Source organism: Phyllobates terribilis, unplaced genomic scaffold (assembly GCF_046119375.1).
Source record: "Phyllobates terribilis strain yellow unplaced genomic scaffold, ASM4611937v1 Scaffold_1__5_contigs__length_1240528914, whole genome shotgun sequence".
Taxonomy (NCBI): Eukaryota; Metazoa; Chordata; class Amphibia; order Anura; family Dendrobatidae; genus Phyllobates; species Phyllobates terribilis.
Window position 1 is genome coordinate 325,351,422 of NW_027362761.1, and position 15,973 is coordinate 325,367,394.

At 44.2% G+C, this 15,973-nt stretch overlaps 1 protein-coding gene across 1 annotated transcript in view; it reads left to right on the forward strand.

Moving 5' to 3' along the window:
* Positions 1–15,973, forward strand: part of GALNT9 (polypeptide N-acetylgalactosaminyltransferase 9) — a 746,930-nt gene that overhangs the window by 333,863 nt on the left and 397,094 nt on the right. Inside the window, exon 5 of the mRNA XM_073676039.1 lies at positions 14,180–14,377. Coding sequence (XP_073532140.1) covers positions 14,180–14,377 — 198 coding nt within the window. The remainder of the gene's footprint in view (positions 1–14,179; positions 14,378–15,973) is intronic.

Consider the following 15,973-nt stretch of genomic DNA (forward strand, 5'->3'; position numbering starts at 1 on the left):
CTGACGCCGAGTATTGCGGGCACTGGGTCAATCAGGGTTGCCCCCACATTCTACAGCTCCTACACTTTCTCTTCCTCCTCTTCAGCCACGATCTCTGAAATGACCACATCAGTCGCAAGGTGGAAGCACTGCAGCAGAGCCTTGGCCAAGCGGCAACAGTCTGTGCTGAAGCTAATATGCTTAGGTGACAAACCGCACATTGCTGAAGACTTGTGGACATCTCTGAAAGAGCAGGCAGATCTGTGGCTGACACCGCTGAAGCTACAGCCAGTCATGGTTGTGTGTGACAATGGCTGGAACCTGATGGTGGCTCTGAGGCAAAGCGAACCATGCAGGGTGATTACACACAGTCCAGCCTCATCTCATCCCAACGTGGATTGGGTGACAATGAGGAAGAGGAGGAGGAACAGGAGCTAGTTTCCTGCACTATAGACAGTATTGCCTGCACAACTGTCATACCGTCTGTTCAGCGTGGATGGCCTGAAAACAGGGAGGAGGAGGAAGAGGAGGAGAATGAGGAGGAGAGCATGGTCAGTCATCCTCTTGGTGAGGACACGGAAGTCTTGCCTCTTTGCAGTATGGCACACATGGCTGAGTTTATGTTATGCTGACTTTCCCATGACCCTCGCGTTGTCCAAATTTTGGGTGACAGTCATTATTGGTTGGTGACACTTCTAGACCCAAGCTACAAGGAGAACTTTCTGTTTCTTATTCCCTTGCAGGACAGGCCTAAAAAAATCAGTGCAGTGCGAAAAGGCCCTTGTTGCGGAATTATTTAAAAAAAATTCCCATCTGAAAACGCTGGCGGCAGAGGTCACAGTTTGTTGGACACCCAAGGAGTACAGGCGAGAGACACAAATGCAATCGAGCAGAGGCAGAGGAACACTGTCAAAGTTCTGGAACAGTTTTCTCAGACCCATCGCACAAGCCCTGATGCGTACTCTCTCAAGGAGGGAAAAGTTGTGGAAGGTGCTGAGGGAGTACCTTGCCGACTGTACCAACGTCCTCCTTGATTCCTCTGTGCCTTATAATCATTGAGTATCCAAGCTGGACATGTGGCATGAACTGACTCTCTACGCCTTGGAGGTCCTGGCCTGCCCTGCCGCTAGCATTTTATCAGAGTGGGTTTTTAGTGACGCTGGTGGAATTATAATGGATAGATGCATCTGCCTGTCAACTGAAAATGCTGACAGGCTGACTTTGATAAAAATGAACACGGGCTTGATTGGGCCAGACTTCTCAACACCACTGTAACATCCCTGGCGGCGTGCTTGCATGGCTTACGATCTCCCACCATGCAAGACCACAATCTTACCTATCAGGCCAGGCTGCACACTTTGCTCCAGTACTTGCTGTTTGTATGTCTCTTGTCTGCTGGCTTAGGGCGTCGGCGCTGTTGCTTCCTGATTCTTAAAGCTACAGTGTGCGCAGTCCTAATGCTTCTCCAGCCTATTGCGGTGAGTCACTGGATACTTAAACCCCCTCCACCCAGTAGGAGGTGCCTGAACAACACTTTCTTACAGCGTGTTCTGTGCAACTGTGAGTTGCCAGGTCCTGTCCTGACTCTAATATGTTTCCGCCACCCTGGGGGCTGAGTACCCAGGGCCGCTACCTGTATCTCTGACTTCTAGTCTGTTTCCGCCACCCTGGGGGCTGAGTACCCAGGGCTGCTACCTGTATCTCTAACTTCTAGTCTGTTTCCACCACCCTGGGGGTTGAGTACCTAGGGCCGCTACCTGTAACTCTGACTTCTAGTCTGTTTCCGCCACCCTGGGGGCTGAGTTCCCAGGCTCGTTCCTGTTTCTTGTTCCCGGTTCTGTTCCTGTCTGAACAGTGTACTAGCCCGTTACCTGTTTGTCTCTAAGTCTGAACCTTCCCTTTTCCTGCAGTGTCTGCACCTGCACCTAACTCCAACTCGCTGACTCTGTACTTCTGTTTGTGAGTTTTGTGTCCACTTGCTACTTCATTGTAAGTACCTTGTGTGTATCTGGTTCTGCTTGTCCCCTTTCCCTTCCTCCGTATCTACCTCCTGTGTTCTAACCATCTTCGTGTATTTTCCAGTCTGTTCCATGTGAACAGAGCCCTGTCCTGTCTGCCTGCACCTTCTGCTCTGTTCTGCTCTGCTTGTTCACCGCACCTGTGGTTTTGCTCCGCTCTGCTTGTTCACAGCACCTGCGGTTTTGCTCCGCTCTGCTTCTTCACTGCACCTGTGGTTCTGCTCTGTTCTGCTTTTTCGCCTCACCTGCGGTTCCGCTCTGCTTGTTCACCGCACCTGCGGTTCCGCTCTGCTCTGCTTGTTCACCGCACCGGTGGTTTTCCTCCACTCTGCTTGTTCACTGCACCTACGGTTTTGCTCCGCTCTGCTTGTTCACCGCACCTGCGGTTTTGCTCCGCTCTGCTTGTTCACTGCACCTGCAGTTTTGCTCCGCTCTGCTTGTTCACCGCATCTGCAGTTTCGTCCTGCTCTGCTTGTTCACCACTCCGGCAGTTCGGCTCTGCTTGTTCACCGCACTGGAGGATTCGCTCTGCTCTGCTTGTTCACCGCATCTGCAGTTTCGCTCTGCTCTGCTGTCCATCGCACCTGCGGCTCCGTTCCTGTGTCCCAGTCTGTACTGGTCCCTATCCTGCCTGCGTTCCTACCTGCCAGTACCCACCTGTCTGCATTCCAGCCATGCCAGCCAGTGCCCACCTGTCTGCATGCCAGCCGTGCCTGCCAGTCCCCTCCTGTCTGCATACCAGCCATGCCTGCCAATACCCACCTGTCTTCATACCAGCCATGCCAGCCAGTACCCACCTGTCTGTATGCCAGCCTAACCTGTCTGTTCCTGCATTCCCCGGTGTGGGTCAACAACTGTGACCGGGGTCTGACCTGGAGTAGCACCTGGTCCCTCTGCTCGGTTCCTCCCTGGTTCACGGAGTCGACTGAGCCGCCGTTTGACCTTGGTCGGACCGAGTTGATACTTAGTTACACCCCTCCAGGCACTCCTCGGTTCATGGTCCAGTGGGATCACTAATCAAGCTCACGCCAGTCAGTCCGGGCGCGAGCGTAACAACCACCAAATGAAAGCAGTGTAACATAAACTAAAAAACAGTGTCTTTTATTGGGAGGTGTATTCCCATGTACCTTTTCACACCCACATACAGTGGTGGCCAAAAGTATTGGCACCCCTCCAATTCTGTCAGATAATACTCAGTTTCTTCCTGAAAATGATTGTAATCACAAATTCTTTGGTATTATTATCTTCATTTAATTTGTCTTCAATGAAAAAACACGAAAAGAATTGTCCTAAAGCCAAATTGGATATAATTCCACACCAAACCTAAAAAAGGGGGTGGACAAAAGTATTGGCACTGTTTGAAAAATCACGTGATGCTTCTCTAATTCGTGTAATTAACAGCACCTGTAACTTACCTGTGGCACCTAACAGGTGTTGGCAATAACTAAATCACACTTGCAGCCAGTTAACATGGATTAAAGTTGACTCAACCTCTGTCCTGTGTCCTTGTGTGTACCACGTTGAGCATGGAGAAAAGAAAGAAGACCAAAGAACTGTCTGAGGACTTGAGAAACCAAATTGTGAGGAAGCATGAGGAATCTCAACGCTACAAGTCCATCTCCAAAGACCTGAATGTTCCTGTGTCTTCCGTGCGCAGTGTCATCAAGAAGTTTAAAGCCCATGGCACTGTGGCTAACCTCCCTAGATGTGGACGGAAAAGAAAAATTGACCAGAGATTTCAACACAAGATTGTGCGGATGGTGGATAAAGAACCTCGACTAACATCCAAACAAGTTCAAGCTGCCCTGCAGTCCGAGGCTACAACAGTGTCAACCCGTACTATCCATCGGCGTCTGAATGAAAAGGGACTGTATGGTAGGATACCCAGGAAGACCCCACTTCTTACCCCGAGACATAAAAAAGCCAGGCTGGAGTTTGCCAAAACTTACCTGAGAAAGCCTAAAATGTTTTGTAAGAATGTTCTCTGGTCAGATGAGACAAAAGTAGAGCTTTTTGGGAAAAAGCATCAACATAGAGTGTACAGGAAAAAAAAAGAGGCATTCAAAGAAAAGAACACGGTCCCTACAGTCAAACATGGCAGAGGTTCCCTGATGTTTTGGGGTTGCTTTGCTGCCTCTGGCACTGGACTGCTTGACCGTGTGCATGGCATTATGAAGTCTGAAGACTACCAACAAATTTTGCAGCATAATGTAGGGCCCAGTGTGAGAAAGCTGGGTCTCCCTCAGAGGTCATGGGTCTTCCAGCAGGACAATGACCCAAAACACACTTCCAAAAGCACTATAAAATGGTTTGAGAGAAAGCACTGGAGACTTCTAAGGTGGCCAGCAATGAGTCCAGACCTGAATCCCATAGAACACCAGTGGAGAGATCTCAAAATGGCAGTTTGGAGAAGGCACCCTTCAAATATCAGGGACCTGGAGCAGTTTGCACAAGAAGAATGGTCTACAATTCCAGCAGAGCATTGTAAGAAACTCATTGATGGTTACCGGAAGCGGTTGTTCGCAGTTATTTTGGCTAAAGGTTGTGCAACCAAGTATTAGGCTGAGGGTGCCAATACTTTTGTCTGGCCCATTTTTGGAGTTTTGTGTGAAATGATCAATGATTTGATTTTTGCTTCATTCTCTTTTGTGTTTTTTCCTTGCAAGCAAATTAAATGAAGATAATAAGACCAAAGAATTTGTGATTGCAATCATTTTTAGGAAGAAACTGAGTATTATCTGACAGAATTGCAGGGGTGCCAATACTTTTGGCCACCACTGTATACGCTTCCTGATTTTGTCTATTTGCTCTTGTCCTCCTCCTTCTCCGCATCATCATCCTCCACCACCATATCACCACCATATGTACCATATCAACATATCTACATTTCTTGCAAGGTGCATTGGAGTTCCTCCAAATTTTTGGCAGCCATTGCTTCACTGCAAAGGCAAACAGTATGGGAGACACACTTCCTAATAATGGGCATGGGACGTACTTGGACGTTCCAACATGACAACGATCCAAAACACAAGGCCAAGTCGACCTGTCAGTGGCTACAGCAAAACAAAGTGAAGGTTCTGGAGTGGCCATCTCAGTCTCCTGACCTCAATATCATTGAGCCACTCTGGGGAGATCTCAAGCGTGCAGTTCATGCTAGACAGCCCAGGCATTTACAGGAACTGGAGGCTTTTTGCCAAGAAGAATAGGCAGCTTTACCATCTGAGAAAATTAGGAACCTCATTCACAACTAATAAAAATGACTTAAAGCTGTCATTGATGCTAGAGGGGGCAATACACGGTATTAAGAACTGGGGTATGTGAACTTTTGATCAGGGTCATTTGAATGTTTTTGTTTGTCATTAAGATTTAAAAAGAGAAAACACAGTAGTTTGACAATAAATGGCTTTATCCAACCAATAACCATGAGTGGAGAAAAACTTTTTTTGTTATCATTCATATTCTCTGAAACAAGGCCAAGAAAGGAAAAATTCTGCTGGGGTAGTTAAACTTTTGAGCACAACTGTACGTGGATGCAACAGCACAGAGAAGGATGTCTCAGTAGTAACTTAACCAATAGATATTTATTTGATTGCTATATGGGATGCCTATGGCACAATATCAAAGGATGAAGCAAACAATGGTATTACAGTAAATTATTATACAGTCGAATATAACATTTTGGTTATACTGGGATTAAGACAATTTTATTAACACACTATTGGTTCTGTAATTACAAGTAAACAACTATTAATGTTAGTGGTGTCTTGGACCTAACATCTCCACCTGAAGTGCGTCACAGCACTATCAGGCCCATCATCATCATCTCTCTGTCACCTTCTAAGCAATATGGACCATCGTACGGGTCCTAATGGGAGTCTACGATGCTCCGCCGTTAGGCTGCAAGTCCTGTATCGTTAAGTTACTTTGCACACCAATCATGCTGGCCTGTTTCCTCCCCTGAAGCATGGCTCCAATCCCTTTTGTACTGTACGTGTACTCTAGAGGCTATGGCTCACAGGAACGTCTCTCTTCTTCGGCTTAGTCGTCTCTCTCGACCCTGCCCTGCTCAGTCGGCTCAGATCTCCAAGCCGATTCTGGTCACTCAGCCTGAGATCTGGCTACTTGGTTCTTCACTTGGGTCTGGTCACTCGGTTCCTCATTCGTTCTGGTTACTCGGTTCCTCACTCGAGTCTGGCTATTCAGTTCCTTACTTGGGTGTGGTACGGTTCCTCATTCGTAATGGCAGCGGTAAATCAACTCCGCTGCACCTGCCACAGGACCAGGCACTGCCTCCTCCCCTTCACTGTCCTAACTGCACCACAGCTATCACCACCAATCTCTTCCCTCAGGGAACATGCACTTCACTCTTCAGGTTCTACTAATGTAATTCTCTCTGCTTTCTCTTTTCTTATCAACTTTTATCAGCAGACTCTTGGTTAGGCACTAAGGTATTAACTGTGTGAATCTTATCACTTGTTCAACTCCTTAAATTCCTCCCTTCTTTAACCCCTTAATAACATCTGACGTACTAATACGCGTCTGTGCCCTGGGACTTAAGAGCCAGACCCGTATTAGTACGTCATGGCGATCGCGCGCGCACACAGGCTGTGCGGGCGCGATCGCCGCCGGGTGTCAGCTGATTGTCACAGCTGACACCCGGTACTATGTGCAGGGAGCGGTCCTGCACCGCTCCCAGCACATTAATACCCGCGATGCTGCGATCGAAGTCGATCGCGGCATTGCGGGAGCAAGGGATGGTGATCGGCGATACTCACCTCCTCTTCCGGCTTCCAGGGCAGTCTGCAAAGGCTTCCCGGGTGTTGCCATGACGACCCGATGTCGTCATGACAACATCCGGGTCACCAGAGAGCAGGAAGATTGCTTGGGCATGCGCAGTGCATCTCCAAGCAATCTTCACACTGTGCACTTCTGACAGCCTTCATGGCATAGGGATGGTGCTTCATTCCTGTGCCATGCAGGTGATCAGAAAAAAAAAAGTGAAAGTCCCAGAGTGGGACAAAGTAATAAAGTGTATAAACTGTGTGAAAGTGGAAAAAAAAAAAAAATGTGCAAAAATATTATAAAAAAATTAAAAAAATAATACACTAAAAATAAAAATATAATGTACCCATCAATAAATATTATTATAAAAAAAAAAAAAAAAAAACAATAAAAGTACACATATTTGGTATCGCCGCGTCCGGAACAACCTGACCTATAAATCTGTCCCACTAGTTAACCCCTTCAGTGAACACGGTAAAAAAAATAAAAAAAAAACGAAGCAAAAAACAATGCTTTATCACCAAACCGCCAAACAAAAAGTGGAATAACACGCGATCAAAAAGACGCATATAAATAAAAATGGCACCGCTGAAAACATCATCTTGTCCCGCAAAAAACAAGCCGCCATACAGCTCCATCAGCCGAAAAATAAAAAAGTTATAGCTCTCAGAATAAAGCGATGCTAAAAAATATTTTTTTCTATAAAATAGCTTTTATTGTGTATAAGCGCCAAAACATAGAAAAATGATACAAATGTGGTACCGCTGTAAACGTACTGACCCGAAGAATAAAGCTACCTCATCAATTTTACCACACGCGGAACAGAATAAAAAAAAAAAAAAAAAACAATTCCTGAATTGTTGGTTTTTGTTTATTCTGCCTCCCAAAAATCGGAATAGAAAGCGATCAAAAAATTGCACGTGCCTGAAAATGGCACCAATAACAACGTCAAGTCATCCCGCAAAAAACGAGCCATCACATGACTGTCTGCCAATATCTGGAAAAATTATAGCTCTCAAAATATGGCGATGCAAAAACTAGATTTTACAAAAAATGCGTCTTTTAGTGTGTGACAGCTGTCAGTCATAAAAACCCCATATGATTCTGGCATTGCTGTAATCACACCGACCCGAAGAATAAAGTCGTCTAATCACTTATACCGCACAAGGAACGGCGTCAAAAATAAACTCTTGGGTTAGGATTGGGCTAGGGTTAGGGCTGGGTTTGGGGCTAGGGTTGTGCTGGGGCTAGGGTTGTGCTGGGGCTAGGGTTGTGCTGGGGCTAGAGTTGTGCTGGGGCTAGGGTTGTGCTAAAGCTAGGGTTGTGCTAGGGCTAGGGTTGTGCTAGGGTTAGGGCTGGGGTTGGGATTTTTTTCAAAAGTAAGAAAAAAAGATGACGATATGGCGACTAGTGTTGAGAGCAAGTGCTCGCTACTTGAGTTTGCATCGGGTGCTCTGGTATGCATTGAGTATCGTGGGTATTTGAGTGACATGCTTGAGTCTCTGCCCCATATGCTTCGCGGCCAAAAAACTTTACGGGGATTGCCTGCCATGCACGAGCGATCCCCGCATGTTTTTTTTTGGGTGTCTAATAACCGTGAAACATGCGGAGCAGGGACTCGAGCATGTCACTCGAGCACACGCTGTACATGGTGCATACCTGAGTACCCGATGCAAACTCAAGTAGCGAGCACTTGCGCTCAAGAATAATGACAACTTCTTCAATATGATGACCTAATGTAAACAAATTCTGTGCCGTACCTCTGGGTTCAAAATGTTCACTATACACCTTAATAAAATCCTTGAGGGGTATAGTTTCCAAAATGGGGACACTTGTGGGGGAGCTCCACTGTTTAGGCACATCACGGGCTCTCCAAACGCGACATGGTGTCCGCTAACAAATTGAATGGAAAATCGGCTCAAATTGTTAGCGGACGCCATGTTGGGGTATGCATCTAGAAAGGTGCCTTGGGGGGTCTAGTTTCCAAAATGGGGTCACTTGTGGGGGAGCTCCAAAGTTTGGGCACAGAGGGGCTCTCCAAACGCAATGTGATGTCCGCTAACAATTTGAGCCGATTTTCCATTCAATTTATTAGCGGATACCATGTTGCATTTAGAGAGTCCCTGTGTGCCCAAACATTGGAGCTCCCCCACAAATGACCCCATTTTGGAAACTAGACCCCCAAAGGCACCTATCTAGATGCATAGTGAGCACTTGGAACCCCCAGGTGCTTCACAAATTGATTCGTAAAAATGAAAAAGTGAAAAAAAAAACACTTTTTCATTTTTACGAATCAATTTGTGAAGCACCTAGGGGTTCCAAGTGCTCACTATGCATCTAGATAGGTGCCTTGGGGGGTCTAGTTTCCAAAATGGGGTCACTTGTGGGGGAGCTCCAATGTTTGGGCACACAGGGACTCTCTAAATGCAACATGGTATCCGCTAATAAATTGAATGGAAAATCGGCTCAAATTGTTAGCGGACACCACATTGCGTTTGGAGAGCCCCTGTGTGCCCAAACTTTGGAGCTCCCCCACAAGTGACCCCATTTTGGAAACTAGACCCCCCAAGGCACCTTTCTAGATGCATAGTGAGCACTTGGAACCCCCAGGTGCTTCACAAATTGATTCGTAAAAATGAAAAAGTGAAAAAAAAAATTTCCGTTTTTTTCACAAATAAACGCAAGTGATATCGAAGAAATTTTTCCACAATCATGAAGTACAATATGTCACGAAAAAACAATCACAGAATCAGGGGGATCCGTTGAAGCGTTCCAGAGTAATTACCTCATAAAGTGACAGTGGTCAGAATTGTAAAAATTGGCCCGGTCATTAACGTGCAAACCACCCGCGGGGCTTAAGGGGTTAAACTCGCCAATCCTCGGGCGAGAAAGATCACTTTGCTTCTAGATGCTCCTTGGGTATCCAAGCACATTCTTGTGTCTCCTACATTATGTACTGTCAAATGAAGTCATCCTCCACGTACCTTGTGGGTGGGGCACAGTGTTGGCTAAGTTTTGTGAGGCCCTTCTTGACTTGTTTCTCCCTGTCAGCCTTCTGGTACTACTCTCGCGGGTTGAGTTTGAGATCTATTCCCTGGATTAGCTTGGGGTGGTAGTGTTGCTTCTCTTGGCACTGTATGTACTACCAACCATTCATCCTCATCATCTACAAACCTCCTTGATGCAGCCTTCCTCTTTTGGGGGTTCAATCACTCTCTTCCATTCAGACACACAGGGACAGAGCATGTTGCAGTGTAGTACTCTTTCTTGTGCCCTATCTTCTCACCCACATACACCAGATTTTTGGGGTGGATTCCCCTCGTTACTCAGTGGGGAGCCGCCTCCCATCGGTAATCCAACTTGCCCATGGGGCACTTTTCTCTTATCGGCACTCGATCTCCAGGTTGTAGTGGCGCGTCCTGCACTGGGGTCACTTCAGGATGACTCATCTCCTGGAATATTTGTTCAACGAGTCGCTTCAGCATCTACCACCAATGCCAGTGCTCCCGCACCCACGTGGGTATACTCATCCTGGTGCAATCTTCTTCTGGGTCAAATTCTAACTCAGTTATTTCACAGCCGTTATGGCCAAACAGCAATGTATAGGGCATGTACCCCATTGTAGCATGAGTTCGGTTGTTGTATACCCACACTTACTCCGCAATGAATTCAGGCCATTTCATTTTCTGATTGTCTTCCAATCTCCTCAGAATCTTTAACAATGTTCTGCTGAAACATTCACACACCCCAAGGGGCTTTGTTCTGGACTTTGGATGCCGTGGAGTCAGTGCAGTTCTTCCATGTGTCTCCCCTGGAAGCATGCCTCTTGATGGGAGTAGATCCTCTTTGGGCACCCATATACTCAGATGAAGTCTCAACAGAAAACTCGGGCCACCAACTCGGCCGTCTGATCCTGGGTCAGGGTCAAGACTGCAAACTTCCTGAAGTGGTCTGTCATAGTCAGGCAATATTCACAGCCATTAATGGACAGTCTGATCATGAGTTAGTCCACCATCAACACTTCAAGTGGCTCAGAAGTCCTTATCACCTCAGTAGGTGCCCTCTGTTTTGAAGGCTTGGCCAACTCACACTGCCTTCATTTTCGACAAACTTCTTCCACCACCCAATGTAGTTGTGGCCAATACATGAGCCGTTGCAGCCATTGAAAGATCCTTTCCGTTGCAAAGTGCGCTCATGGGCTTCTTTCGTAATACTCGGCACCATTCTCTCTGGAATCACTACTAGCCACATAGTCTCAAACTCTCTGGGTAACTGTATTTACCTGTATAATAGGCCACTCTTCATACAAAGCTTTTTGCCCTAGTGTCTGTAAGGCACCAATGGACAAGGCTGCCCTCTCTTCTGTGCTGGGTTTCTGGCCTAAGGTCACCCACTTTTGGAACTTTGATAGCTCTGTGTCTGACTGTTGCAGTTGTACCAATTCATCTCTTGGGCGTCCCACCACTTGATTTTGTCAGTGTTCCCGATTCTTGAGGGGCCACGAAAGTGGTCACAAAGCATCTGAAATCTGAGGACTCATCCCCCTCCAACTTTTCTTCCACATCCTGGACACTCATGGTACTCTGGATAGTACGTCTGCGTGGGCATTTTCAGCCTTCGCCCTATAGGCTAACTTATACTATTACTTGGACATCCTTGTGACCAACCATTGTTCCAATGCTCCTAATTTCGCACTTTCTATTTGAGCAAGTGGGTTATAATTAATCTGCATGTGAACTTCTGACTCCCAACAAATACTTCGCAAACTTCTCAGTCATGGCGCATGGCTAACAATTCCAATTTGAATGAGCTGTAGTTTTCAGGATTCCTCTCCGCATCCCATAGAGATTGACTGGCATAGACAATCACCCACTCTCGTCCTTCTTGGATTTGGGCCAGCACAGTTCCCAGACAGTAGAGATTCACGACCATGTATAACACAAATGTTTGAGAGAAGTCAGCATAGGCCAAGATAGGAAAATTCATCAATGCGAGCTTTAGGGTCTGGAAGGCCTCTTCCTGCCTCAGCCCCCATCTCCTTACAAGAACACACACAGACACAGTGTCACAGCTACAAGTATGGATGCTTGTCATCAAATCCAGGACTCTACATGCATCATTATTGATCTATACATTTACTTTCAGCTATTTGGGTATTTTTTCTTGTCTTTGCTTTCTCTCTGTTCAATGGCCTGGTGTGAACATGCACATCAACTTATGTCTCAGTTCAGACCTCCAGGTTTTTTCTTTGCAGTCAGTATGCTTTAGTGCATATAAAAGGGTGTGGCCGCCCTTTGTCTGGGTTGAGATGCTCATTCTGCCTCGGTTTTACGCTTACACTAGAGATCCAGTCTCTCTGCCCTTGTCCATATGTATGTCACTTGACAAATGGTAAGGTTTTTAATACTAGAGTTAGGACTGTCCCATAAGGGTTGCCGTGAAGTGGCAGGATAGCTTATACATTATTTTGATCAAAATTATGTTAACTAAATACCCTTTATTATTTTTTATTATTTTTGCACTGTGCGATCTATACATTTACTTTCAGCTATTTGGGTATTTTTTCTTGTCTTTGGTTTCTCTCTGTTCAATGGCCTGATGTGAACATGCATCTACATTTTGCATGCACATCAACTTATATCTCAGTTCAGATCTCCAGGTTTTATCATTTATTGAATGTATGGTCAATCAGGTTCAGTGTAAACCACAGATCTGGGCTGGTGAATTTGGAGTTAGCCTGTTGCAGGAGTTGTCTGTGCAGGAGATTTCAGTCATTCTCATGGACTTACAGGCAATGACAGAATGGTGTACCTAATCACAAAAGTCTAAGAGGGATAGTTTTTTGACACTTGTTTTTAATTTTAAAAGCATGAAAAGTCTGTCTGTGCTCTTTGTTATTAACCTTACCTTACATGTATGGTGTAGCGGGTGTATGGCTCAGGCGCGCCAGGTAGATAATGGCGGTGACACACAGCATGACCTGCCTCTAATGCCACGTTCATACGTTCAGTATTTGGTCAGTATTTTACATTGAAATTTGTAAGCCAAATCAGAAAATGGAACACTCAGAGGAAAAGTATAATAGAAACACGTCACCACTTCTGCATGTTTCATCCTCTCCTGATTCTGACTTACAAATACTGATGTAAACTACTGACCAAATAACCATAGGTAGAACAGAGCTCCGCCTGCAACTGATAACTTGTTGATTGCCGCTGTCAAACACAGACACCGGCATTAGCAGTGCGCCTGTGACCCGGTTGTGGGGTGCCAATGGGTTGCTATGACAGCATGGGGCCAGTAAACAAGACCAAGATTTTAACTATATGAAGCAGTACTGTGGTATTGCTACATAAAGCACACGTGATCAGATAATCATAGCTTTTAAAGTACCCTATGGTGGCAAACAAGTACAGTGAAAAGTAAGGAAAAAAAGTAAAAAAAAACATAAGGACAAATGAACTCCCTTTTCCCCTATTAAAAATTCTGATAATAAAAAAAAATAAAAATGCACAAATGTGGTATTGCCTTATCAATAAAAGTTTGATTTATCAAAATATAAAAGTAATTAACCCGGCTGGTAAATACTGTAACCAACAAAAAATACTGTAAGAAGCAATCAAAATTTCATATCTCTCCCAAAACAGTATCAATAAAAATATTGCCTTGCAAAAAATAAGTCCTCACATAGCTCTATTTACTGAAAAATGAAACTATTACAGTCTTGGAAAATGGTGACACAATCGGAAATTATTTTTTTTTCTTTTTACAAATCTCAGATTTTTTTTCACTACTAAAGTAATAAAACATCTGGGCGAGTTTGAAATCACCATAATCATACTGATGAGAATAATCATATTACAAGATCATTTTTACCACACAATGAACACTATAAAAACAATTCCCAAAAAACTATGTCTGAATTATAGTTTTTTTCGTAATTTCACAGCACTTGTATTTTTTTTTCCAATTTTCCACTACACTATTTGGCAAAAATGAATGGTGTCACTCAAAAGTACAACTTGTCCTGCAAAAAAACAAGCCCTCATACGTCTACAGTATGTGGATGGAAAAATTAAAAAAGTTATGCACACACACTTCTGGCTCCCTTTAATATTATAGTGCTGCTGCCATTCTGGAACCGTCCTACATCAGGTCATTGTGTTTGCCATTCTATGTCTTGACATTGTAACTGTGGACAAGTTATCTCACAAATGGTTTTATTATTGTCTTTCTTTATTTATTAAGTCACAACATCCAGTTTGCTGATACTGAATTAACATTATACTGCTGTTCTGAAAATAAATAAGTTTTTTTTTTAACATAATAGAATGCAGAAGATACCATTTTATGTAATAAAACCAGTTGCTAACAGAATCTTTCTCACTTTCTATATGTAGGGCAGAACCTGTTATCACAAGGATCAAAGAAGACAGAAGACGAATAATTTTACCAGCAATCGATAATATCAAATACAACACTTTTGAAGTGCAGCAATATGCTAATGCTGCACATGGATATAACTGGGGTTTATGGTGCATGTACATTACTCCTCCTCAGGACTGGTTAGAGAAAGGGGATGAGTCTGCTCCAATCAGGTAAGCTGAAGTTACTTTCTCTTGCAACGTAAAGAACTATAGAAACAAGTCATTTTTGTCATGCACAGTATTTCGTGTTTATTTCGTGCTTTTTCCATATAAGCCATACCATTATATGACTAATACTATAGCAAATAGTAGTAAATATTCCTTCCTTGCAGAAAGACCTACAATGAGGAGATCTGAAGTCTCATAAACCTGGCATCATTTCTATTCTCTATCAACATACCTAAAACATATGTGGGCAATAGTTCTCATACCTTAAATTCATACCGAAGAAGAAGTTTTGTGAACTCATGCACAAATCTAGGGGATAGTCATCATTATAAGTGATGTAACTCCAGATTTGCATGTTAAGTTCCACAGCATATTACGATATAACACGCAGTTAAGGCCACTACTATGTGGGAGGATACCTTGTGTGCTACCTTCTCATGATGTTGTGATCCATATAGTGTACTGTTATACTTTGTATAAATTACCATACCATATACTGCCTAATTTTCATCGCCATACATTATGGTGACAAATTGCAGTGTTATATATCTGGCAAATATTTCCATAAAATTGTTTAAATAAGATTGCTGCACAGTGCCGCCATTGCCAAACGCTGTAAAGATTATATTATGTATCATGCTGAAGTAGACATTGCACACCAGTAAATATCATACAGTGCTCAAATAGTACTTACCATATTTTTTGGCCTATAAGATGCACTATTTAACAAGAAAAACTCTTGCTAAAAAGTGTGCAGAGGCAATAAATAAAGCCGGAGGCAGCTTCATGTGACGGAGGAGAACGCAAATTCCATGTCCTTTCCGATCACAGAGAGAACTGCTCTCTCTCCTCCTGCCCCATAATGATCTATGTGATCGGTGCATAGCAGGACTGGAGGCTTACCGGGACCTAAACGGAGGCTGCACGAGCTGAGCAGCTAAAGGACCTACCACCTGATTAGCTCAAGAAATTTTCAGGTCATGTGACTGACCACATAACCTGAAAGTTCCTTCAGTTAATCAGGTCAAAGTTCCTTCAGCTAGCTGCTCAGTTCAGTCAGCCTCCATTCAGATCCTGATCAGGAACTGCAAGATGTGGTAATATGCCGTGTTCGTGTACGTAAATGATAATGTAGCAGAGCTGTGTTTCTATATGTGCATGTAGTGTGCATGCACTAGAACTGTGTGTCTGTAAATGTGCATGTAGCAGAGCTGTGTGTGTCTCTATAGGTGCATGTAGCAGAGCTATGTTTGTCTATATGTGCATATGTAGCAGAGCTATGTACCTTTACAGCGGGTGAAAGAAGCATTGAACATGTCACCAATTTTCTAAGTAAATATATATATTATATTTCTAAAGGTGCTGTTGACATGAAATTCTCCCAGATGTTTGTAACAACCATCCAATTTACACAGGCAAAAAAAATCGAACCATAGATGTCCATAAATTAAGTTATGTCTAATAATGAGAAATGACACAGGGAAAAGATTTTGAACACATGAAGAAAGAGAGTTACAAAAAGCCATGGAAAGTCATGACATCAGCTGAAATCTATCAGTTAGTAGGAAGCAATCCTGCTACTTAGTGAAAAATAATATC